General features: G+C 42.1%; 2 protein-coding genes across 11 annotated transcripts in view; one reads left to right on the forward strand and one right to left on the reverse strand.

Moving 5' to 3' along the window:
* The first annotated feature begins 1,111 nt into the window (after nt 1-1,111).
* Nucleotides 1,112-20,323, forward strand: PDGFRL (platelet derived growth factor receptor like). 2 transcript variants are annotated; one of them, XM_042812363.1, is made up of 6 exons: nt 1,112-1,189; nt 8,458-8,752; nt 15,491-15,642; nt 16,868-17,161; nt 17,468-17,607; nt 19,542-20,323. In XM_042812363.1, exons 1-6 carry the CDS (start codon nt 1,135-1,137, stop codon nt 19,728-19,730), a joined length of 1,125 nt encoding a protein of 374 aa, XP_042668297.1. In that variant the 5' UTR covers nt 1,112-1,134; the 3' UTR covers nt 19,731-20,323. The 2 variants fall into 2 exon arrangements, with proteins under 2 accessions (XP_042668297.1, XP_042668299.1); XM_042812365.1 differs by lacking the exon at nt 1,112-1,189 and adding an exon at nt 7,199-7,259.
* A 4,782-nt stretch (nt 20,324-25,105) lies between these two features.
* Nucleotides 25,106-26,439, reverse strand: part of MTUS1 (microtubule associated scaffold protein 1) — a 110,889-nt gene continuing 109,555 nt past the window's right edge. For all 9 annotated transcript variants that reach the window (XM_042812762.1, XM_042812761.1, XM_042812764.1 and 6 more), the window contains one exon: nt 25,106-25,787. In XM_042812762.1, the coding sequence (XP_042668696.1) occupies nt 25,571-25,787 (217 nt within the window). In that variant the 3' untranslated portion in view covers nt 25,106-25,570. The remainder of the gene's footprint in view (nt 25,788-26,439) is intronic.

Consider the following 26,439-nt stretch of genomic DNA (forward strand, 5'->3'; position numbering starts at 1 on the left):
AACGTAGGAATGCTGAATCTGGGCAATAGATAACGATAGCCTTGAGATATAGAACTGCACTCCCAGCATGAAGTTGCTCTTGTTTTGTAGACTTGGTCACTATCTTTGTTCACAGATTTAAAAGAAACTGTGATTTTGGTCTTTTCAGGGTGCACTGCAACTCTTCTGATATTTATGAATGAATATAACAAGTTCTCAGTGTGTATCCATTAAAAATAGGAAACTCGGAATGTATAAAAACTCTTTCTTAATTGTATGCCTATATAGCAAAAGGTATGTACCAATCAGCTTGAATATGTCCTGAAATGAATGCAGGTGGGCCGCTGTCTCCTAGTGCTAATACTGTATTTCTCCACATGTACCAGTATGCGGGGCTCTGTCAGCATTGCATCTTTGACCTAGCCTGTGCATGAGAAGTGAAATATGACCTAAGGAGGCACATAAGAATTGCAATTACAGCAGTTTTGCAGATGATATGATGGAAAATAAATGCTCTTTAGCCAAAGAGAGGCTATGAACATTTCCTGTGCATATTTACATTTTATACTGCACATCTTTACTGAACCATCATCTCCATGGTTCACTTTCTTTAAAACAAAGAGTGATAATGTTTTCAGAATCGGATACGTGATGGTATTGTAGTTTTTAAAAGTGGAAATAACCTTAGCAATAGCAACACCCTCCATAAAGCAGCTTCTCCTGAGCAGGATTCCTTCTGGGAATGTCTTTGCTATAGCAGTCGGGAGTGAAAATGACTTCACAGTTACTTTTCTCCCTTCAGCCACATTGATCAGAGCCAGCCACGCACCTGCAGGGCCGCCTGTGAGACGGCAGAGATGCAGTCTGCACAGCTCCCACCTGCGCCCGCTGACCCAGCACGTTTGTGACTCTGCAGGCCGAAGACAGCTTGCAGTACAAGCCGCGCGCGGTAGAGGTGTGCTATCCCGCGTGCGACCTGCTGCCTTTCCCTCAGCGAAGAGCCCTTCACCGCTCGCCGCTGAGCCGAGAGGGGCGCGCCCGCAGCGGGCAGCCCGCGGCCGAGGCCCCCGCTCCCCGCACCGGCGAGCTCCTCCCCGCCTCGAAGCCGCCGCCGCGCCCGCCCCGCCTCAGCCCAGCGCCCCGGCCGCTCTCGCCATGCGGCTTTGGGTGCTGCTCAGCCTGCTGCTGCTGCAGGAGACGCTGCCGCACGGTGAGCCGCCGCGACCCCATCCGCGCCGCCACCGGCGGGCCCCTCCCGGCCTCCCCGCCTCGCGCTCCGCTGCCCCCGCCCGCCATGTCGGGGGCTGGCGGCCATCTCGGGGTGTGGGGGCTCCCGTCCTGCGTGGCTGCCACTGAACCGGTGTCTCTGGCAGGGGATGCGGTTTGTTCGGGGCAGGGAGTTGGGATGGAGGCGGCGGGAGGCGTCGTCGACAAAAGCCGCTGCCTGTTCGTCTCTCTCAGACACGGCTCTCAAAGCCGGCGCTCGAGTCCTGCGCCTGTCCTGAGGAGGGTCGGCGCTGAGCTCGGTGCTCCGTTTCATAATAACGCTAATGTCACTTAGCGAAAGAATACCGCTTCAGACCCCGAGGCGTTTCTACGCGCCGCTGGGAAGAGCTCTTGTCCCCGCCCGGGAGCAGCGGGGTTCGTCTCCCACTCCACAGCCTGTGAGGAGCTCTCGGTGCAGCCGGGAGTTGGGTCCCGTTTGGTGCTGGCGGTGGAGGATGGAGCAGGGGCTGGTTCGTGTCTGTCGGGGACGAGTTGTGACTTTTTTTAAAATTATTCTAACTTCTGTGAGTTTTGTGTGCAGTTGCTCTCTTGGTAGGAAGGATAGAACTTTGTTCTTAACTCAGCATCAAGTTGTGATGAGTTCTTGGCAGGGAAGGGGTTAGCTTTTGGCTGGGGAAGGAAGCTCTAACCAAGCCTTGGCTTATTTAGACTTCAACATCAAGAGAACTTAGATAATTCCCTACAATTCATGATGTGGCTCTGGCCAGTGGCTTATCCTCTTCTGAAGCTGCCAGCTGTTACGTGATCAGTGGGATGTGATGGAGAGGGAAAGCAGGCACTGTCTTCTGCTGCTGCAGTTTGCAATATGTTGTCAAGGAAATATCTCAGAGCAGTGTCAGGGCTTGGGGCAGGCAGTGTGAAACTGGGGGTCTGTGGAGAGGTCTGGGCTCAGGGGTGCACGGGGAAAGGAAAAGAGGCGCTTCCGTCATGTGGTCTGGGGAATACAGGCAAAAATTACTGCAAGGACATAAAAATACTTCACCCCAAGAGCTGTTAAACGTGTCTGGGGAGGCTATAAAGCCTCTGGTCTGTGAGACAGTCAAAATGCCCACAGCAACCAGGCTGGGGTAGGAAGGGGCTTCCAGGAGTCCTTTCCAGCAGTTTTTCTTACGACTGTTTGTAAAGGAATTACATCCTAGACAAGGAGTTGCTGTACTAGTACTGTGGTGTAGAAGAAGATCTTGACTTAAAGATCTGTGGGTGTATGTTGCCACATCGAGAGAAGTGTTTTCTATTTGAGACATAGGCAACAATGACTTAGAATGAGAAATAAGTTGCAGCTTAGGCCAAAGGTTCTCCAAGGCTTGCTTTCTTGTCTCATTTGCTTTATAGTGAGATTTAGCTGTGTGCTTCCTGCTGTGTCATCCAGAGACTTATCTATACGAGCAAGTAATGTGGTATGTTTAATTTATTCAAGTTCCAATAAGATATTCTGATTTCAGAATAGCACTCCCGACTTAGTTTATGATAGCTTATGAGCAATGAAATGTGTTCTGCCAGATCGTCTGTGTTGTCAGTACAAGTGCTGACTTACATGACAACTTTTCTGTAGATCATCAGTGTCCAGCCCTTTGACTTGCTTGCGCCACATTAAGAGAAATTAAGAGGAATTGTCTTGGGCCACATGTAAGATGCATAATATGCTTAATGTATATAGTGTATATATTTTAAAAAAACTTCTTTAATTAAAATACAAAAAAAAAAAAAAGCCAAAAAACTCAAAGCTATTGGGATATTTCACCTTGAGTTTTGTGAAAATGTATTTATGTATTTGTCTGATTCAGTACAAGTGGTTGCAATTTTTTGTGAGCTCCCAAGACGTTTGTCAGAGATTTATTTTTCTTATGAAGCTGTACACTTCCCATGCTTCATCCGTGAAAGTAGATGTTTACAAATGTAAGTACTGCCAAAAAGTGGTGACATGAATAAGGCATGACTGTGAAGTGAGAGGTATCTTTTTCTGGTAAAAGAGGTCTTATGGAAGTGTAGTAAGGAGACATGATGAGATTTTTGAGTTGAATATCTGATTACACCCCTATACATTCTGTTTGAAAATTTGCAGGTAATGTATGTCAACTGAAAATGGAGTTGCAAATATATGAGGGGGAAAAAAGCGTTGCTTTTTTTTTTCCTTTTGCAAATTTGAAACCTATTGTCAAGTTCCTTTATCAAAATGGGAAAGCACAGCTACGTGTTTTTTGCTGTTTACAGGACTATGTTTAGCCAGTGTATCAAAATACATACACTTGTTTGCTGTAAATCCAGCTAGCACTGCACCCACCCCATGCCCTGGTTTCAGCTCAGTGGTCATGGTGCACTGATGTTTGGCTGCTGCTGAGCGATGGGTGCGTGCTGCCGTGCTGGTGTGGGGCAGGCAGGGCTGGGCTGCCTGTGGGCTGCTTGTGGGCTGGATGCAACTGCTCCTGGAGTGTCACAAGCAGAGCTGCGTCCAGCCTGTTTTGTGCTCTTAATTATGGTCACAGAGACTAACTCTCATCCTAGTCTTGGGGTTAAGGATTATGCTTTATGACAACCTGCTGCTTGATTTTCTTCAAGGAAGAATTCACTGGTAGTAATGCGAGTTGAAAGCTCTCTGATGCTGCCGAGATGTAGCATGGGACCTGCCTTGTGAAATGGGTATGTCTGCTGAGTGAGGAGCACAATTGCTCTGCTTCCAAGGTTTCTCAGTGGATTCTTGAAGACCACCATAGACATTCTCTAGCTTTAATCCAAGCTGATGGAAGCATGTGTGTGGATGTAGGCGATGCCTTTGGTCAACACTGGATGCACTTAGCATTCTATGATTAATAATTATGGCATAATTTTTGTACATGGTGTTTAAAAGAATGATAGGGGTGAGAAACATTAAAGAATAGGGTAAGCTAAATCCTTTGAGCCAGGAGAAGAAGTGCAGTGTGGCGTGTTTCTGAGACATAGTGATGCACTGTCTCCTGTGTGGGCATGAAGGCTTAGCTAGGGATCTGAAGAGTACTGCTGCAGAGGAAATGGGTGCAGTGCATTGGGGAATTGCTGTTTGGAGGAGATCAGAGGTAGAAAGGAAGAATTTTCTCAATGTTTTTCTACTAAGTCTTATTTTTTCCTTTGATCTTGTTTTTTAAATAAGAAGTACCTTTACTTACTTGGGTATAAGTCTTCTGAGAGGCTGAAGTACCCCAAATGTGATGTATTCCCAAACCCGTGTAAACGGATGAGTTGAGTTTGTTCATTTCCTGGGAAAGTCCTGTAGTTTTTGGTGCCTGAATGGAGGACTCTGGTAGGTTCTTTGTTTCCAGATGACTTTGGTTGCCTGTTTCCTTTACAGACGGACTGCAATACTAGATAATGTAGTTAAAGGGCAAACTGAGATCTGGCCCAGCAATGAGAGGGGACTGATTACAAGGCACAGGAAGCAGTGATATTGGTGGATATCAGGGCAGACTCCAAAGGAGAGTTGGGAAGGAGCATGGCCGTGGCTTACATGCGAGGTCACATCTCGGGGAAGTGCAGAAGAGAGGCAAAGCTTCAGCATGGGAAGACAAAACCCCCTGTAATTATAGTGCTTCCTGAAATGTCCTGCTGTTACCTGTAGGGAAATGCCAGGTCAGAAAGGCAAAGTCTCAATGTTCTGGGGAGAGTGGAATAGGAGGAAAGTGTTTCTCTAGTTCCCAGTGAGCCTAAACATGTGGAACAGAGGGAGCCTGTGTGGAAAGGAAAAACTTCATCTAAAGAAAATTGAAACCAGGCTTCTGGCACTCAACATTGGAGCACACTCACGAAACTTAACAGTTTCGTAGCGGCAGTGTCAGGTGTGGAAGAGGACTGTGTTTCTCTAGGGCTCCCTGTGGGGACAGGGTGTTGTCAAACACGTGTAGAGATTGGGGTTGGCAGAACAGTGTGGCAATGGCATGTTGACAAATAGTCTGATTTAATTAGGGTTAAAAGAAGGAGACAGAAACAAAGCTTGTGTGTTTCCAGAAATGCAGTGGGGAAATGGAATGGATGGCTTGGAATGGGAATGCTTATGCCTTGAACATCAGGGCACAAACTGTGCAGGGAAGAGGAAGGAGCCTGCCCTGAGGGAGAAGTGGCAGCTTCTTTTGAAGAATGCTGTGGTCTCAAATATGGTGCCTGGTGAGCTTTGTCAGTAAAAGCCATCTGAACCAAGATAGAAGCATTATGAAGGAAAAGCAGTGTGGTGTGGCCAAGGGGATGGCTGATTGTTAGGGGAAATGGAGCAGCAAGGACCGCAGATAGCAGCACAAGAATTACTAGCTGGTGCAGGCTGGCTTGTGTGCATTGGGGTGTGATCTGCCAAATGCCACAAGTGGTGGGCTTTTAGGGCAGCTGCTTGGAGAGGAGCAGCAGCTCCTGACTTGCTCCTGAGCAGCGCTCACGATTGGATGCAGATGTGGCTTTAGAGCAGCCAGACTGTAGTTTTCATATTCTTGCAGGAATAATAGAAGCCAAAGAGCAAACTGTTGCATTTAATTTGAGAAGGGGGAATAACATAAGATGAGGAGGCTTCTTAACTCACATGTGAGTTAAATATAAAAACCAGAATAGGGCAGACAGAAAGTTTGAGAAACAGCTTGCAAAAGGGATAAAACGCAACCATAAATCCTGTTCTTCTGCTGATGTGCTGGAGTGAGGCAGGAAGAGACAGCCATGAACTTTGTGAGGCCCATAGGAACGGGCTGCTACAGAAACTAAACCTGTAAATTATGCACCTAATTGTCTGTACGCATCCATGTTCTCTGTGGAGGTGCCTAGGGAGGTTTTACTGGAAAATGGTGATAAAATGAACACAAACTGGAAAGTGCAGTATCTTACTGAGCGCTGGAATAGCACCTCTGAGGCAGAATGTTTCTCTGTGGAGGAATCATTAGAGGACATCTCTCATTAATGTGCCAAGAAAGTTGATTCAGAGCAAATCAACAAAGCATGTGATTTTCAACATGTTCACAGATCCACTTTAAAACAAACAAAAAACCAACCAACCAAACAAACAAACCTGTCAGTAAAGACTTTCAGAAGGATTTTCAAATTCTAAAACTGAGACTTAAAATTTTGTGTTGAAAGATACAAACAAAAGAATGACTCAAACGTTGTAAGCAGATTGATGGATTGATTCCTGAGTAGGAATTACTGCATAGAAGTTGTTACTTCATAGGTTGATCTAGAAGTTACTCTGCATTATTCTAGAGAAAGGCAGCTCCCGGTGGTTGAATTGCTTTCTGGGAAAGCAGTAAGCCATTTAGCTAAGAACAAAGGCATCACCAGTTGTACATTAGTGATGTGACCATATGTTGAACCTAGTGTACAGCCTGCTTTTACTTTCTTTCCCTTACACAAAGATGATGAAGTTGAACTATTTTTCATATGTATGGGTTCCATAAAAAGAGCAACTAAATGGAGCAGGGCTTACCGGTCCAGAAGGGATTTGTTTGAAGCATGCTGCCGTGCTGCAAAGGCACGGATGCTGCCAATAGTGCAGTCTGTACCAGCTGTAACCCATGCTTATCAGCATACTTTAAGTCCATAGTGGGCTTTTTTCTTTTGATTCGTATGATAAAATGTCAGAGTATTTCATATGGAAAAACTGTATTCAGCATGAATTAGCTGTCAGGCAAAGGTGTAAAGTTTTTGCTGCCTAAAATAAGAGTTTTAGGCTAATTCACAAAAGATTGTGCCTTCTGCTGTCAGTTACAGCATAAAAAAATCTTCATGATTGATTTACTTAATTAATTAGAGGCTGGGATTTCAATGACTGCTTTCTCCACCTTTCTATTTATTTATTTATTTATTTTGTTGTTGTTGTTGTTTGTTCTCCCCTTCTTTTTCTTCTCTGTTCTTTTTAAGGCTTATGTGCATGTGGCACATGGTGAGAACAGATAGCAGCTGTGTGTGAGCCTCTGAGATCAGTCACTGCACTGCTGGGAAATAAGTGCACCTTTTAAGCAACCACAGCATGCATCTCAGCTCCTGCTGGACAGGTACACTTGGGATCATTTGGTGAGCTCATGGTTTTCCAGAACAGTTAATGTCATATATGGGCTTATGAACAGAGCATAGAGACCTGAAGGCAAAAAAGGTGAAACGAGAGTTGTACATGCTTAGGAAATGTTTATTCACACAAATACCTATGTATGTGTAACTGGTCCTCTGAAAAGTGATCCTCGTTCTCCTCTACCCAGCATCCAGCTGAGACTCTGAGAAGTACAATTCTGTTGTTACACATTTGAGTTGTTTTTCTTGCTTTCCTCTCAGAAACATTTTGCAGAAGTGCTTTTTGGAAGCGACTTGCATGTGACAAAAGGAATCTTTATTCTCTACTTGATCATTGGTTAGCTTTGCTGCAACACTTCAGCTGAGTTAAGGGGTTCTAGAACAAAGATGATTTTTCATTCACTGTAAACGTTCAGCCTGGAGACGGCTGAAATCCCTGTTAAAAATTATACTTTAAATTATAACTTTATGTGAATCAGATTGAAATAGCTCACTTTTCCTTTGCTTTGTTTTAAAAGGCTGCTGTTGCCTCTGGCAGGTAATGGAATCTCTTCTGTTTCCATCTGCTCAGTAAAGGTAAATGGCCATTATAGAGATGTGATGTATTAGATACTACGTTCAGGTGACTTCAATACTATTTGTAATTTCACAGTACTTAACCTAAAAGAAAAACAAACCTGCATTGTTACCAGCATTAAATAAATCACCATTAGGTTCCTCACTTCTCAATGTTTTTTTCCCATGCCTCTTACAGCAGCACAGCATTTTTAAAGGTTATACAGGACTGATGTGTTACATACATATGAAGATAGGACACTTGTGTAATGCTGCACAATAAACGGCAGCGATATGGGGTAGCATAGACAAAAGTAACTGGAGAGAAAAGTGCTGTATTCCTTTCCCTTCCCATCTTTTGCGAAGTCCTCATGCCTTACATATTTGCCTGTTTATGTGACCTGTAAGTATAGATTTTCCACATGTTGTTGAAAGCTCTTTTTTTCTGTCCAGGGAAATGAGTCATGTCACTGACTTCAGAAACTTACGGAAATTAACTCTCATTTTTCTGAATCCCTTATAGGAAGAACAGAGTATTATTATTCTCTTTAATAATAAAGAAAAACAATTTGCAAGAAGGCTTTTTTTTTTCCTAATTGTAACACTGCTGCCTTTCCCTTATTTTACCAGTTATTGGACAGTCTGCGAAAAGTAAGCGTCAAAAAGAACCAGGGGAAAACAAAATCAAGCCTATCAACAAAAAAGTAAAACCCAAGGGCCTAAAAATGAAGGAGAGGGAACCTATCGACTCTTCCTCCAAGTCCCAGTCCATACTGATGCAGGTGATGGATAAAGGCCGTTTCCAGAAACTGACTGCCACTTTAAGCCTGTCTGCTGGACAAAGCATAGAACTGCGATGTAAGGGGAGTAATGTGACTTGGAGCTATCCTTCATATTTGGACACCTTTAAGGACTCCAGACTCAGGTATTTTTCCGAATTCTGGGGGAGAAAAAGTAATCAAGGTGTTTCATGTAGTGGTTACTTGTCTATAAGCATCTTTCAGTCTTCTTCCTTCTGTGATGTACACTGTGCAAGAGTCTTGTTGCATGTGAACTGGATTTCCTTTAGATTAATCTAAAATGATCCAGGGGGACACCGGTGTGTTCCAGCCACTAACAGAGAGCTGCGTAAGAGTGAGGCTGAAGTAAAATCCTGAAAATGTATGAGGGTGGATGTCAGGCACTGACTGCCGGTTCTGATGCTCTGCAGACCTGCTGCTGTTGGGATGTTGCTACTGTAGATATCAGCTGAGACAAAAAGATTAATTTCCTGAAGAGGCTAATACCCATGTCTCTCAGCTTGCAAAACAAAAAATATACCAAGCACCACTCTGAGGAGCAAGTGGGGTTAGTCCTTCCCTCTCCTATCAAAGTCATGCATGAGTGCTGGGGGAGTTGGAGGATTGACAGTGCAGAAGTGTGACAGAGCTTAATGCTGAGATAGATAATCACCTTTGGTTTAGGAAGGCATTTTCTTTCATCCAGTGTCATCTTAATGGATACTGCATATACAGTTGTGAGAGTAGCAGGAGGATCTAAGCACTTTCTCCCTCTCTCTGCCCCACCAGGTGAGTGGCCCGTTGATCTAAAATCTCTGAAACCATACATTTGTTGGCCTTCCCAGTTCTCAAGCACAGTACATGCATAGCTAAGTCTAGATTGAATGTAATAGTCTCTTTCTGTATTTGAAAGAGGAAGGACTTACAAAGGAGCTCAGGGATAGCACTTATTTTGCCAAGAGCTTGTTTTCCCTGCTTGTTTTGTGGAGGTTTATGTTTGGGTATCATTGAAGGACAAGTGGTTGAGAGACTGAGGAGCTCTGTGAATGATGCCCTAAGAAAGAGCTGAAAAGAGAATTTCTTACGTTATTAGGTAAGAGCAGTATTAGTGTGAGGGAAGTCCTACTATCCTTTTGTTCCCAAATTAAGTAAAAGTTTGTGGGCTCTTTGTAAATAGCTGAGGTTACCTGAATCTTTGTGACACATTCCCCTTCCTTACAATCATGGAGATACTTTGAAGTCACAGTCAGTTAATTACTTTCCACTTCTGTTTTCAAAGAATAAAGCTAAAAATTGACAGGTGTATCCTGTGGTCTGTCACGTATCCCTTTGAATTCATGAGCTGGTTTGTTTGTTTCCTGACACCTAAGGAGTTCCAGAATAAATTGGCTGAATAAACCTCTATAGTGTGAGGCTCCTATGAATTATAACAACAAGCCTATTTCTGCTAAGGGTTTATCATGGCAGCATCTCTCAAAAGATCTTCTGGCTGATTTGAACAATTGTGTTTTCATTTACAGCAAATATTTTGTTCAAAATTTATTTTATATATACTTAATATATTTTATTTGATAGGACAGAGGGAATGGTTTTAAACTAGATTTGTAGATTTGGGTTAGATGTGAGGAAGGAATTTTTTACTGAGTGTTGAGGCAGTGGCACAGCTGCCCAGAGAGCTGTGGGTGCCCCATTCCTGGAGGCACTCAAGGTCGGGTTGGATGGGGCCCTGGGCAGCCTGAGCTGGTGGGGGGCAGCCCTTGCTTAGAGCAGGGGGCTGGAACTGGATGGTGTGTGAGGCCTCCAACCTAAGCCATGCTATGAAACTATTCCAGTAGGTGGCACACGTCAGCTGCAGAACGGGCCTGGCCTTTTAGCAGGCCAAAGAGTGCAGTGCAAAATCCTACTGAAAGGGAGTGCCACGCATGTGGTGATAGTGTCCATTTTGAAGTCTATCTCACCCTTAGAAGGCGTGCATGTAGGCTACTCCCTGCACTGGGCTATGTATATGGCCCTGTAGACTTCCAGGTCTCAGTGTTAACATCTGGCATTGAAGAAGGCAAGAAGTCTTCACAGTTCTTAAGAGAGGAATCTGAATTTTACTTCATTACTTGTTTTGACTGCCTGTTCTTCTCTTGTATTATTCTAGCCATAGAAATGGGGTAAAAGAATTAAGGAAGGATACGCATTTTCTAGTTTTGTAATTTATTATTTTGCAGTTTGAAGTAGCTTGAAATTCTTTACCTCTCTGTTCTCATTCAAATTCACAGTAGTATTTTGTAACAGTAAAACAAAAGTTGATAATTTCAGGGTAATAAATGCTACCTAACTTCTTGGCTGGATGCATGTAACTTGCTTAAGTATTGTATTTTAGAAATATGTTAGGCTTCTATTTAAGGATATATACTGAAATATTTTTAAGTAAGTTATTGAAGTCAGAAGACGAAGTTAAATTGAATCAACTATTTAGTTGTAAGCAGAATACCCTATAAGTAACTAGAAAAACTGAAGACATGGATAAGTAGCATGCTTTGGACTTAATGAATGGGGATAATTTATGGAGACATTGACAACCAAATCTTGTGCAATTACATTTTCATTATGGTTTTTATGATATCTTTTTTATCTCTTGGTGTTTGCTACTGTGCTAACAGATGTATGCAAAACAGTCTGCTTCATAGAATTTGTATTCCTTGGCTTTCGAAGGCTTTCATTGAACACAACTGAAAATATCATGAAGTCTCTATTTACTTCGCACAGCTGGCAGTCTTTCTAAGTGAGCTGGCAGTAGGAAGCATCATTAACAAAGTTACCATCTTTCTGTGAGATAGAAGAAACCTGAAGGGTCCACAGTGGTGATGGTGTGTGCATCTCTGTTGGCCAGAGGCTTGGGCAGCTGCTGATGCTGAAGGTGCTGAGGTCTGCTTTAGGATAAGGAGGGCATTTTGGTTTGTAGCTACTTAAATTTAGCATCTGGGTAATGCATTTCCTATGGATGGTAACAAGAAGAAGTGGGGATAAAAGCCACCTGTTTTCCTCCATGCCGTGCTGATTGCCTCTTTATCTCACCAGTATGGAAAGTAAAAGACAGCAGCTTGGAGGGCAGTGGCCTTTCTAAGAAGAAAGAGGTCATCTTTACAAAAGATGTTCTTGTAATACCCATGGTTTCTTTGAGTTTCTTTTTGCAGGTATACTTTACAACTTTGTACATAAAGTAGTTTTGTTTCGCACTGTTGGAGAGTGTGGGTTTTTCATAGGTCTGTAGCTGCTGATATTTCCCCAAATTACCATGTGGGGCTTCCTCAGGAAAGAGGCTGAGTGGAAGTAGGAGGAGGACACTTTGGCTGTTTCTTATCTTCAGTAGGAATCCTCTTTCCTATCCTGCCTGGAGGATGCACACTGAGACTTTGGAGACTGTAGCAAACAGTGCAGCTCTAGGGAGAGAGCTGAATTGTGTAGATCTGTCTGTTGAGTTGGGGCACCCACCAGCTTGCTTCTGAACCAGCTTATTGTCTGCAGTGCTGTCCCACCCTGTGCAGCATGAGTACACCCTCGTGCCTGGAAGGTTTGTGTGCCAGCTGAGCAGTGCAGCCAAAATGTAATGGCTGCAGTGCTGTATGGTGATACATAATAGATCAGTGACTGCAGGCCCGACCAGAAACTGCACGCACAGAGTGTGAGAAGGATCAAAACCAGAAAGGAATAAAGAAAAAGAAGGGCAGGCACGTTTTCACTTTCTAATGTTTGAGAGCAAAAGCCTCTCTAGACAAAGATGGTCTGGCATCAGTCTGTGCCATGTTTAGAGCATGGGCCTCTGCCATCTCAAAACATGACTGTATTTATTGCTGAGTTTCACCTGGTAGATAGATCTTTGTGGAGTGGAACTGCTGCAGTGGAAGAAGCTGTGGCAGAGGTGGGTATGTATTGTGTGCATACTGGTACCCAGGCTCTAGGTATTGAGAAAATAGGAGTGGTACAGGGCAGAACTGGGCTGCCGTGAATTAAGACAGGCTCACTGTGTGGTTTGTTATCTGTGTCTAACCAAGTGTCACTCAAGTGCATGTGCTCTGAAGTCTGTAAGCTGTTAGGTTTTTCTTCTTGCCTTAAGCAGTCAGGATGTTCTGTCCCTCTCCTTGTGTTTTAGATAGCTCCATTGTGGCAGTACCAGTGTAGCTGCTTGAGTTTGCTAGATGTTCTGAAGTGAAGCCATGCACACTGTGTTGTTTTCCTTTAGTTTTTTCTAGCTTCTAAACTCTGCACAGCTTTTCTGGCAAAGGTCTTTTGAACTTAAAATAACTGAAGCTTAATAAGGAGAGTGTATGGAAAAGGATTTTGAAGGTTTGTGTTGTTTTGGTTTTCTTTTTCTTTGAATGGTCTCAAAAAGATTCTGTATACAGCGTTTTTACTTTGTGATATGTAAAGCATAGCAAAGCTTTGGCTTTTGAGAAAAAATTCTCATCATTTAAATACTAGTGAAATGAAAGCTATCCTAGAAGTGCAGATCAGTTGGATGAATTTGCCATTTACAGCCTGCTGCATGTGGTTTGTTTTGTCTGCTTAGCACGGCCATGCCACATGCCTCAACATTTCCACTCTTTCAGTTGCCAGGTTATGTTAGTGCATGTTTGTGGAAGTACTTCACCGGGCTATTTCCATTGATTAGTGGATAGCTTGTTCCCAGTTAAGTAGAACATACTGTGCAATAATCAATTAACTCTGACCTTGTTTTTCTCTTTTTTGTCTGTTGGGATTTCAAGCCATAGTTCAGTGCCTGCATTAATGGTTGGAGGCTAAATGTTCTAGCCTAATGGGTTCTCTACAATGTTGATGTTAGTGGTTGCAAAATATATTGTGCCATTGGAGCCATGTAGCTTATGAACTGTGAGCTGTGGATGTAGATAATCATAGAGACACCAGCATGGAAACACTTCAGATTTCTCTTTTCTTCTTGAGTTTTATACACGAGGATCTCCTGTGCAACTAGGAATTGTTCAATGCTTATTGAAGAACTGAAAACATTTGTAATATAAGGTGCATGAGAGAAATGAAAATGAATGAAAATGTTACTTTTCCCATTTTTCAAATGGTGGAATCAGATGAGGTCATTTAGGACAAGTGCAGTGGCAAGTAGGAAGCTTGTTTTGCCTGTTTCTTTAGGCAGCTCTCAAAACTGCTGTGTGATGGATGAGTGTAAAAAAGCTGAAGGCTTTGGTGGGAAAAGGTCATTCTCACCCTGTTTGGGTTGCTTTCTGGGTGTGTTTTAATTTCTAAGCTCCCAGCCTTGGCTGAAGGCTGCATGTTGGGTTATGCAAGCCTTGGCTAATGCATAGCAGCTGTGAGTGCGGTCTCTTAGCAGAGTGCCCAGGGAGCTGGAAATGTCAGGAGCTGTGTGTAGCTGAAAGCAGCAGCCTCTTTGGTGACATGAACGTGAGTGGTTAGCAGGAGGGTGCCCACAACCGAGATGTGGGCTAAGAGGTCTGCAGTAATGCTTCAGTAACACAGTAACAAGTTGGTTTGGAGGAGAAAAATGCCTTTAAAGCTTGCTAATCCCCCAAATAAAGGATTTGGTAAGTCTGCATCTGCCTTAAAAAAAAATATTATAATAATAATAACTGCTGCATTAACAGAAAGAAACAGGAGGAAGGTAAGTAGAGAGGGAGCACACAGCTTAGCAAGACTACAGGAACTTCATGCAAGCTGTGTCCAGGCCCAGCCTCAAATGCTGAAAAGGAGTTTGCTATTAAATGCCTAAAACTGGAAAAATCTCTCCTGACTTGATTGCAATAGAAATGACCCTAGAATTCAATATCTTGCAAAGGAGAGCAAGAAACCTTTGTGTTCTGGCTGTGCTGCCGTGTAAAAGCAGGTGGTTGAAAATAACTTTTTTAGAGGTTGGGGCTGCAGTGAAATGCATTGCTGCTGCCACACGTCTGTCCTGACAGTGCCCACAACCAGCTTCACTGTGGGACCGATCCTTTCGCAGACGGCAGCGTAGCATGTGCTACAAACTCTGATGCTACCTGTCTGAAAGAGCCAGGAGAGCAAAGACAAAAATAAATAATGACACCGTGCCTACTGAATTTCATACATGGGACCCTTAGAAATACAGCTATTAGCTGTACAAACAAATCAATTTACAATTTCAATCCAATGAGAGACATTTGTGGAGAAGGAGGAAAAAGCGGCTGAGTTTTTTTATGTAGTTGCCTCGTGATACTGCTAGCATACTTCCAGCAGTACCCAGGGATACTGATGTAGCCAGGGGATGAAGAGGAAACACAGTGACAGGGTTGAAATGAGATGGAGTGGAGCAGAGGAGGAGACAAGGACAGAATGAGTTGAGATTGAAGGTGTTTGTGATGGAAAGCTGGACTGCTGTGTTAAAGACAGGGAAGTGTTCATGCTGACAAATGGCATAAATCGTTGAACAAACTGCCATTAAAGTGGCTGCTGCTCACCAGTGGTGAAGTATACTACTGAAGCAGTGATGCAGCTGAAGTGAATGGTATCAGGAAAGGAATGTGATTACATGGCTTGATTTAGAGTGTGAAAATATGGGATATATTTGGACAACTGAAACAACATAAACACACTGTCTAGGGCAATCACAGCCCATTTTCAAAACGAGGATTTTGGAATGAATTCAGGAGTTAACTATATGTGATGAAAGCTTGCCATTGCTCATGCATAGAGTTGAAATCAAAAGCTGTTCATGTGTGGCTCTTTGCTGGGACAAAGGGGGCTGTTGCAACAGAACTCTGTAGGAGAAAAATGTGTCTGTTGCAGAACAGGAATTAAAAAAAAATCAAAAGTATAAATGATCTGACAAAAATGTGCAAGGAAACACACTTGTGCTTGTCTTTGCCTTTTGTTTTTCTTCACTCCAGTATAAAGCAGTTGGACAGGTATGGTCAGCTGATCCTTACAAACTCCACTGCAGCAGACACAGGTGAATATAGCTGCTGGCTTCAGCTGTGCAATGGTAACAAATGCAGGAAGGATGAGACAAAAACAGGTTCAACGTACATCTTCTTCACAGGTAATTGATTATTTGGGGGATTATTAATATATAATATTGTGAAAATGTATTTGCTAGTAAATAATAAGTCTGTATCAAATCTTTCATTGTCAAGATGTTTTTCCCCACAATTTTAGGATTTTTTTTTTAAATAACAAATGTTATGGGAGGAAGTGCTGGTGAAGTTTGCAGACAGTTGCTTGCTTTGTGTGATTTGTGAGCCCGCTTTCCCTATGGATTATGCTAAATGCATACCTGAGATAATGCATGATACAATGGAATCAAATACCTCTGAAAATACTGACATGTGCTGAGAACCTTCTGCAGAATGAATCCAAAGAATGTTTAACTTATGAAAATGTGTTTTGGTAAGCAAAATAACAGAACAAGTCTTCTACACAGAGTTATGACATTAGGTGACTCCATGTATTCTCTCCTAACCCCGGTATATTTCCAGTTACCTGAAGCTAATTTAAAATCTTGGCCTCATTAATATTGGTGAAGACACAGTTTCTCCCCAGCATCTGTGTAGCATGTTGAGAGGCAAAACACCCTGCAGAGGTGCATTGCCCTGCAGAGCCTGAAATTGGCTGTATCCTCAACACGACGGGGGTAGGGGCATCATAGAGTAAATAACTGTGTGCAGTTTACTGCTGCTTGGTGCAAGAGTGAAAATCAAATGGTTAATTTGTTCTTCTAATGGAAATATTTCTCAGTGGCAGAGAAACCTTTGCTGCATTATTAGAGCTAATGCATTCTTAGCTAGTGAATGTTCCAGTCCAAACGTTAAGATAGGATTGTTTGCAATGGGTTTTGGAGCTAAAGAAGACCATGAGGCTGTACTGAATCCATTTATCAGAGGTGCTTCATGTTCCAAGGATACATTCCTCCAAAAAGGCTGAAATAAACTCAGTCAAGTTACTATGCTAAATGCTTAAGCTAGAAAGAGGAAATTGAACCTTATGCTGAGCATATCAAATATGGAAATACTCTGTAACTGTCTGTCTAAAAGTAGTAAACATTTCAGTTATTTGGGAAAGAAGTAAATAAGTTTTATTTAAAATCATGTGTATTAAAAGGCTATGGCTGCTCCAGATACAAAAGTAAATCCAATGAATGGATGTTTTTTTTCTTGTATATTTGAAGCAAAAAGCTTTGTGTTCATTTCTAACGTTGCCCATTTTCTCTTCTTGCTGCTAAGCCAAGATCTAAATGTTATCCTAACTACTTCATCTGTTTTGCATAGATAAAGAGGAACTTTTTGTACCTACTCCCAGTTATTTTGAGATTGTCTACCTGAACCCAGATAAACCTGCTGTCATCCCATGCCGTGTCACTACTCCTTCAGCAAAAGTTACTCTACACAGGGAATTCCCAGCAGAAGAAATTGAAACAGATGAAACTAATATTATTTATGATGCAAAGAAGGGCTTTGTCTACCAGCATCCTACTTCTGATCATAAAGGTATTGTCTACTGCAAAGCAGAGTCGCAGGGAGCGCCTCAGATTTCCATCAAGTATCACCTACTCTATGTGGAAGGTAAGATGATGTTTCCTATATGCTTACATCGACTCCCGTTTCTTCTGCTGGCATTAGAAAACAAGTTTTAAAAAGTGGATTTGTAAAATGAGTGAAGTAGTCACTGAATTTTGAAATCTTCATTAAAAGTGTATGTGATAAAATCTTATTGGTATGAGCTCAAGCAGTTTCCCAGTGTAGGGTGGAAAGCTGCAGATATACATCACTTAACTGTTTCATTAGACTTGCCTCTTGACTATGTTTTATCAATAATTTCGTATCAGAAAGAGACTGATTTCCTGTTTCCTAATGCTGTTCTTCTGTCAGTCCCCAGGGGCCCACCCTCAGCCACGATTGTGGCATCGCCCAGTAGAGCCAAAGTCAGCGATGGTATCCACGTAGCCTGCACTGTCCTTGGGGAGCCAGATGTAGATGTGAGCTTCAGCTGGCAGTACCCAGGGCAAGAGGTAAGAGATGTGTGCCTTGGCTGAAATGCTTTTTGTTCTTCATAAGGGCAATACTTTGGAATGTGGGAAGAGTTTGGCAGAAGAGTCCCTGTGTCTGGAGTCCATATGAAGTTGGGAAGGAAAGAGGCAGCATCTAAATAACCAGAGAAACTTGCAGCTGTTGGAGTAAAAAGAAAAATGCTGGGGAAAACTGAAGTGCCTCCAGGTCCAGGGAAATGATGAGCAATAGTTTTGTGTGCTTTTTTGTTTATTATTATTCAGTTTTTAGCTAAACACCCACTGCCATCCTCTGTATTCAGCATCTAGCATTATGTGGAGTGAAACGTAGCAACAGATTGCAGTGTTTGTAGCCTTCAGGGAGCTTTTATTTCTGAGAGCCTTCATAAGTTTACTCTCAGACAGGGAAGAGAAGAAATTCCCCTGCTGCTTACATGAGCTTTGTTGGCTGATTTTTTTTTTTTTTTTTTTTTTTAATTTTTAATCGTCAACTTCCCTTGACTTCTGTATTTCATACCACAGTAACTGGCTATGAACCCCATTTTACATCCTCGTAACTGAGAGTAACTAGAGTACAAACAATTGAAGGAATTTGAGGCTCAGCCTGGCCTCTTAAAACTCTGTACCTTGTCAGTCTGTACCCCCTGCTGCTTTTGAATCTCTGTTAGTCGAATGGCTGTCCAGCTATGGTTGCTGGCTGGTCCTGCCCATTGGTTCTACAGAACGTTATGCAGAGCTGGCACATGCTGTAGCAATGCCTTTCCAGCCCTGGTTCACTACAGACAGCTAAACGTGAATTACCTCTTGTTTGCTCTGTATAACATGCTCACAGTGCAGGGCACGTTTTCTATCAGTAGGAGACTGCACCTTTCCCCTGCACCCATGTACCGGAGTTGAGAGACAGACTTTGGCCGTGCAGCCTGGAGCAGGTCTGTGTGCTGATCCACTGCTGGGAGCAGCTTCAGCTGTGCCTGGGTGTAACGGGGAAAAGTCTTGATTGGGTTTCTGCCCCAACAAAGTGAATGGCAGAGCAGCAGCAGTTTGTACTTGTTGCAGACTTTTCATAGTGAGGCTGTACTCCCATAATGCAAAAGAAATACTCTGAGAAAGGTTATCAGTTCCATCCCTCTGTTTTTAAGAGAGTTCCTGCAGTAACTGGTCAGTTACTGCATCTCATCTCGTTCCCATACCTCTCCCTCTTACTTTTGCTCTCAGATGTTTTTTCTCTTGCCCCTCCCTGGTGATCACATTTGCCTGCTGGGAACGCATACCGATCTACTCCTTCGTATGCTTCCCTGAAACTATCTTCAAAGCAGAAGGCAATTACTATGAGAAAAGCTGGGCCAACAGCCCAGCCAGGCAGAGTCTGCCTTGCATGGCGTTTATCTTCACTTTTAATATGGTCAGGGAAGTTCCACTTGCTGTATTCAAGAACTAGCTTAGGCTTGAATTTCAGTGTGCATCAGTACTTGGCTGTAGGCAGTACTTGGTTTTCAGACTGGAAACAGGAGGCTACTGGATGGAGGCTGGAAGGAAAGGCTTTAGTGGCTCTTTAGGCCAGCTGCTCTTCTCCATTCCTTTGCAAATGCAAAGGTAAGATAAACAGTCCAAAAGGGCATTCAGGTGTGGAAGGAATATCCTGTTGTGATCAGAAGAAAAAGTATTTTTAAGGCATATTTCTAAGTATCCTCATACATATTTTTGGCTTTGAAGTTGTATACAATTCTTTTGGAAAATGTAGCATGAGAGTTAATGTAGAAGCAGCTGTGGATTGTTGCTGTTTATTTGTATGTTATTTCATACAGCATTTCTGAAACTAGAGGAATTAGTTATATAATGTGATTCGAAGCTACTTGGACTATCTGACTTCTTATCTGGGAGTTTGATAGAGTAGCATCACTAAATACGCTTGCTTTATTTCTTTCCTCTTTAAACAGCTGGAGAGGCCTGTGATCACACAGAATTTCTGGAGACTGATAAACAGAGGGACTGGACACACCACAAGAATTTCAAAGAGTGTTCTCATCATTGAGGATTTTGAAGCCAGAGATGCTGGAAACTATATTTGTATAGCTCAGAACCTACAAGGAGCAACAACAGTGGCAACTAGAGTTGAACTAAACTAATGGAAAGGCTTCTGGACTCACGATGAACTGTATGTTGCTTTGCATTTTAACCATTGTTTTGTTTATTTTTTGTTAATGTTTATATGAAAGTTTTCTCTATTACATTCTTTTCCTATGTCAACGCCTTCCACTTCCACTAGAATGCCAGGCCAAAACATGGTGCCTTACACCTGGCCGTAACCAGTTGTGATTTAGAAACACTGCAGATATATTACTAAGTTTAATACTATGAAGTGTAATCTTGAAGCCTGAACATGCATATGGCTTATTGTACTTGGGAATAGATGCTTGTGCATTTTCCTTCGCATGTGGCCTTTTTGCTCCAACGCTTTTACATGGTTAACCTGCTGGATGCTTTGTGCCTTTTTCCTCTGTGAAAACTCAGAGGATTTGTAACGTCTTCAGAAACCCATCAGTGCAGGGGCATCTCTTCTGGTGCTGTGCAATATAAAATGTAGAGTACTGTACATGTTTAAAACAAAAAAGCAAAAAAAATTCTGACAGAACTAGCCAATAGCAGTATTTCTTAAAAACAATTAAATTTCTTAACATTATAGAACTCAGCGTGCGTGTTCATTTCCTATACATATATGTATGCAAAATTCTCAGTCTTGGGAGAAGATGAGTAATAAATGTTTTATGTTACCAGAGAGTGTCTCCAGAGACTTGCAAATGAGTGACTATGGCAGATGTTGCATCCTTAGAGTTCAGTATGTTGTCCACTTGCACTGCATTCTTCAACAGATGTAGCAATGCTAAAGTAAAAACTTGCGTTCATTTATGGCATAATTTACAGGCTAAAATAACAATGATTATAAAATAACGTTCAATTATACAGCAGATCTTTTCTCAAGTTGATAATTTCATCTTGATTGTGTAACTTTACTGTGGAAGAAAAAATGTTTGATTCACACAGAACAGCATCTGGATAGATAAGCAATTGCTTCTCACCACAGACTGCTGCTACAAGGAAAGAGCCCTTCCAAGAGAAAGGTAAGATCCCCAGTCCCAACATTGTTGAGCATTTCAGCAATAGTTCCCCCCTCCTCCCCCCCCCCCCCGGGGGGGGTCAAGCATAGGATCTGTGTAAGCTAGAACTTCTGATACAGAACTGATCGGTAGTGAAACTGTGTAACAAAAAGTATCTCAATGCAAGCAATTGTATTTACAAGGCATGTGGAAAAACAGCTTGTTCTGAATGTGGGGAACCTAATCAGCAGCCAGTGCCTTGCTTACATGCTTCTGTACCTCTCAGCCTGTATTTGAATAACATTCCTAAGGATTTTATTTGGTGCTGCCTCAAAGCAATCCCTTTGCTCCAGGTAATTCATACCTGTGAGCAAATGTATACAGCACTGCTTTGAGTGGCGACATCTGTAAGTACAACTGCCATAAGGAATGGAAGTGTATCCATCCCTCAAGTCATGAATCTGATTAGTACTGTAACTAACAGAAACAGTGAACAGAGTGCAGGAACCTGAAGTGAACTAATGTGATGTCAATGCAAGCCTGAAATGGCTGTGCAAGGTGTCCTGAAGGAGGCTGCAGAGGGAACACACCCCATGATCCGTAACACTGTTGTCCTCTGGAAGTGAGGTAGCTACAACAAACAATGCGCCAAGCAATTGGACCAACTTAGAATGCATAGGAAGCAGTTCTATGATAATCCTCTCACTGCTATTAAAAGAAGTCAGGAATGTTACAGTGTTACTGAAATTACCCAATAGTTACTGTATAATTTTATAGTAATACCTGAACAAGGACTTTGTACAGTTGTTCTTTTTTCGAGACAGGTCTTTAATCTCACCGAAGTAACTTTAATCCCTCAGCTTCTGGATGGGGCTGTGCCATGTTTTCGTTCCTTTTTAGTGTTTTCATTTACCAGGAAAACATTTTGCTTTAAACTACAGGAGCTGTGTCAGCTTCTTACATTTCAAGATGTTCCCAAGCCTTACAATGGACAATTAAATTTTCTCTCTCTCCCACTTGCTGGATATTTTAGTGACACCTGTCTGGAGTTGTTCAGTTCATCATTGCTTCCTTGGTGACAGTTTGACAGGAGAGAAAAAGATCATGTGAATGCATCACTGGTCGAGTGGCATCCCTTCAGTTTAACTGTTACGTGGGCTGAGCCCATGAAGGTCTCAGATCCAATTATGTCCACAGAAGTCTTTCTGGAAGACTTCTCTGTTTTTTTCTTCCCTGCAAACATTAGAAACATTCCCTGCACTATTACAAACAATGAGAGGAAATTACCACGTATTATGACAGTTCTTATTTCCCAAAAGCCTCATGGGCAGGCCTGATTCTTTCTAGCTTGATGCAAATGCATACTTCCACTTAAATAAACAATGACACGGGCTGAAAGAATGAAGCCTGAGAAATGAAGTCTAGGTGACCTGTCAGTCACATGCCCTGACCTGCCAGTATTGCTCTATTTCCTTGCCTCAGCCTTGCTTTACCGAAGCAAGGCAGCAGCAATTACTGATGGTATTTCTTAATTTTAAGGAGTAAGTTACTGTTTCAGCTTCCTGATAATGTTTTAACTCCAGCTCAGCCTAAATTATTTCCTTGCCATCAGACAATTGCAGTTCTAAAGAACAGTGTTTACTGTAGAAGGAATTTCCAGCACAAATGGCCTGATAGCAGGTTGCATGCAGGTGCCCTTGATGTCTGCCATGGGAATTCAAGGAGCATAAGGAAATGAGTCAGCTTAGATTTTTCTGCGAGTATGGTGCGATTCAAAACCAAATACCTTTAAGGTATGAATAGCTGGAATGACAACCAACCATTTGGTAGAGATAAAAATGTCATTGAGGTGATTTTCCATGAAATTTTGCATTAGAGATAGGTAAGGTGGAGTATCTGAAGAAAAATCACCAGTGTAATTGCTCTGATAGCTCTAGACCTTTAGAATACATCTACAGGAAGCAGGTTTTAACTTAAGTTTCTATGCTAAGGAAATGGTCAGAAATATGTAGAAATTACTGGACTTTAAGGCTTTATTTGCCTTTGCTAATACATAGTATCTAAATCAAAGTTTGAAATGTTAATACTCAGTTAAATAGAGAGAAGTACTGAAACACACGAAAAGAATGTTCTTTTCTGACCAATAGCACACGTGGTGAACTGGCAATTCTATGGTTTGATTTTAGCATACAAATATTTCTTTTTAACAGCATTAAAAATTCTGGTTGCAAGCAGTTCGGAGATGAGAAGCGTCCTGTATTGCTGACTTACCTCATTGCCCTCAACAGTCTGTGTATTACTTCATATGCCATACTTATTGTTCTGTCCCAGTGCACTGGAAAAGCCTTCCCCTTCTCCCTGGTGTGCAGGGGTGTACAGCTGCCTGTACTCTTCTGTCCTTGTTACCTGCATTGCTGAATTCTGCTGTTGCTGAGTTGTTGCTGGTTATTTTTTTGTTTTGTTTTTTAAACAGAAAAGAATCCTCACTAAAAAAGTAAGTTTAAGAGGAGTCTTTTGGGTGCCTTTAGCAGAAGCATAATCACAGTGGGTGCCTATATTAACCCAAACGTATGAAGTGTTTTATCACTGCATAATTCTGGGGATTCTGTGATGTTCCCTATGTGTGTGCTTGTGTTGGTGTTGTTTTTGTTGTTTTGTTTTGTTTTTTTTTTAAACAGCCACCTGAAGCTGAATAGCTGATAATTATAAGCAGTTCTGTGTAATTTCTTCTTATCAGAGTGGCAGGGTAGAGTTACAGTTTCTAAGGGTTAGGTGAACATGAATTTTTGCAGTGAAGCTTCACTACTTTACTTCTGCTGTGCTGAGCAGGTACTAAGAGAGATTTAATATTTAGAAGGATGTTCCTAGATTAGAGAACATTTGACTAACAGACGCTGGAGAAAACCTTTCAATTAGTACAAAAATTTATTTTTTATGCATTCAGCTCAAATACATGTGATTAAATGTCTTTGACCATAGCAAATGAGTTTTCCAGTATATACCTTAAGTTTTAGCCCACAGAGGATTTTCATAATTAAATTTGAAACCCCAGAAAATTAAAAGCATTGAAGTCACTAACAGTGTCAAGTACAGTGCCTTAAAAGGGGTTAAGAGTGTAATAGTCTGTAAAATGGACCCTTAACTTGCACGTAATGTAAGATTAAGTAAATTGAACGATGAAACATTTTTGTTTCATGAATTGATCACAAGTTTAACACATTACATGTTTACTTTTGTATGAGCACTGTTACTAGTCTTGTTTCTACATTCATCACTAAGATTGAAGTCTTGGGTAACGTGGTTGGAAGTGGTTCTCCAGTTTAGTTCCCTAAACATTTTCCATCTCCTCAATTTCTGTTCTCAAGCTACTAGAAAACATGGGCGAACGTGGCTGTGTCTTGTCGTAACAGTCAACTGTACAGCTGACAGCATTAGCTACACTGTTACATAACCGTTATGGTGGTGCTGGAAATGGCATTGAAAAACCCAAATCCAGTGTTGTAAGCATACAAATTTGAACCTGTGTTTAGTAGATATGATGTAGAGATTTTAAAACAGATCTAACCAAGGGAGTAGCCAGGCTATGTGATCACCTTGGTGAAGCTGAAACTCAGCATCCGACATTTCTGGTCGTGCTGACACCCTCAACCGCCAGGTTCAGCAGGCAGGACAAATTTTTCCCCTACTCTACGGAATTTCCTGTACAGGATCTTTTGCCAGATGAACTGGCAGACACTGATACCCTGCAGGCTCAGAGAAAAGGTGTAGCAGACTTAGCAAGATAATTATCCACAGCTATCACCTCCCCTGTCTTCCACAGAGGAACCGAGTCAACTCCGACAAACGTTAATACAAATGCTAGCGCTTAAAAGGTGAACGTGCCACCAGGTGCACTGCAATTCACAGATTACTTACGAATCTTATTGAGAACTTGAGCACTTAATTATTGCAGTTTTCTCTGGCTTTCGAATCTTGTTTCTCTTTCAGTAGATGGTCTCAGCCATGGACGTGCTGTTTAAGGATCTGTTTTCAGCAGGTAAAGTGATAGGTCTGCCTCTGTACTGAGAACTTCAGAGTCAGCGTCCTTCAAGGTCAGATTCTGAATCTGTTGACTTGAAAGACAAAATCTACTGCAACTGCCAGCCTCCTCATAACCAATGCTGTTGTGCATGCACAAAATGGCTACAATTCAGTTTGCTTTTAAAATTCATTCCAAGTTGCATAGAAAGGCAGGCCAAGACACTGAGTCAATGGACAAAGCTTTTCACACTGTTCTTTCACTGAAGACAGGAAGATGAAGGAAAGTAACCTACGGCACCAGTGGCTGTCTCTCATCATTTCTGTGAGAGCACTCTTGGCTAACAGCACGCGCTGACACCATTGTTAAGGAAGTACATACCAATCTGTAGTCTTCAGCTTTTATCCTTTATTACATACACAGCAAAGAAGGCAGCATTAGACACACGCATGGTGTGTTACATCCATTCCATCCACAGCACGCATGCGCACACGCAAACAAACAGCCTTTAAAAAAGTGTCTGTGATAAGGAACATCTTATAAAGGTTGTGATCTTTATCTCTAAGCCCCTGAGCTTTTCCTTATGGTTAGGTGAAAAGGCAATGAATAAGTCTTTCCTTGCTCTCTAAGTGCTTTGTGCAACTCTGTCCATAGAGGTCATAAACAAGTCTTTTTGGGAGAAGCTACGCGAGTCTCACTCCCATAGTCTCAGTCTCTTATTGTCATTTTTGCACCAAGTTTCCAGTTGTGTTTAGTTGTCATACTCAGCTAATATAGCTCTTGCTCCTGCGATTGAAGTTATGATCAGTTCTGCAGACCACAAATGAAATGCAATCCCCATTCGTTCAAGATGTCATCTTGGTGAGACGGTAGGACTAGAGAAGTTACCAGAATTCCGTGGGGACTGAAGAGGCACAGATGGAGAACTGGGAGACAGTTTTCTTGGGCTGCATAGATCGCCGTTATGCAACTTCCACAGAAGTTCTTCATTTTCCATTGACAAACGTTTGTTGACTTTAGATTCTTTCTCTAAGGACTCCTGTAAAACAGCTTGCTCAGTAGAAAGTTGCCTGCAAAAGACAGATTTACATCAGAGCATGTCACAGAGTTGGTTTCGGTATTCGTTGTTCAAGAATAGTTTGAACTTGCATAAAACTGCTTTGCTTACAACTGAATTACTTCCTTAGGATGAGAATGAAATGAGGATTTATCACGTTTGCAGCCCTGTGGGATTTACATTTGTAGCTTGGAAAAGCAGGAGGAAGTTCCAATAAGGAGTATTCCTGAAGGCCAGTAAATTTGACCAGAAAAAGTACCTGAAAAGTGAGACTTGTTCCACTAACAGTGACATCTTCAGTGGCCATGCTCAAGCCTTGGGCTCTTGGAGCAGGCTCAGCTCTATGCAGAAGCTCAAACAAAAAAGGTTTTCCTATTCATTCCAGTAGCATTTAAAGTTAGGAGAACCTCAGACTCATTTTATTCATGCTAAATATTGCTGTCATTGCTAACTAAAACATACTCGTCTTTTCACTGATGTATATTGGGCACAAATCACTCAACTGAAGCCGTTAAAAGTTGAGTCAGGTTTAACTGAGAGGTCAGTAGTACTTGGTGAGCCTGCAGCAATCTGCTCTAAGGTGGAATTTTCTGAGATGCTTCTTCTCCCTGAAAGCTTTAGAGTGCTTTGATGAGCCTTACTTTACAGTCTCTTCCTGTTTGGTT

The sequence above is a fragment of the Centrocercus urophasianus genome, unplaced genomic scaffold, assembly GCF_019232065.1.
Source record: "Centrocercus urophasianus isolate 14NV4802_14NV808 unplaced genomic scaffold, USGS_Curo_1.0 seq_13, whole genome shotgun sequence".
Classification (NCBI taxonomy): domain Eukaryota; kingdom Metazoa; phylum Chordata; class Aves; order Galliformes; family Phasianidae; genus Centrocercus; species Centrocercus urophasianus.

Bases quoted from the DNA above. Each gene is read 5' to 3' on its own strand.
- PDGFRL (XM_042812363.1), top strand. From the start codon at position 1,135: ATGCGGCTTTGGGTGCTGCTCAGCCTGCTGCTGCTGCAGGAGACGCTG. The intron at 1,190-8,457 runs GTGAGCCGCCGC...TTATTTTACCAG, and splicing joins GCAGGAGACGCTGCCGCACG to TTATTGGACAGTCTGCGAAA. The intron at 17,608-19,541 runs GTAAGAGATGTG...CTCTTTAAACAG, and splicing joins GGCAGTACCCAGGGCAAGAG to CTGGAGAGGCCTGTGATCAC.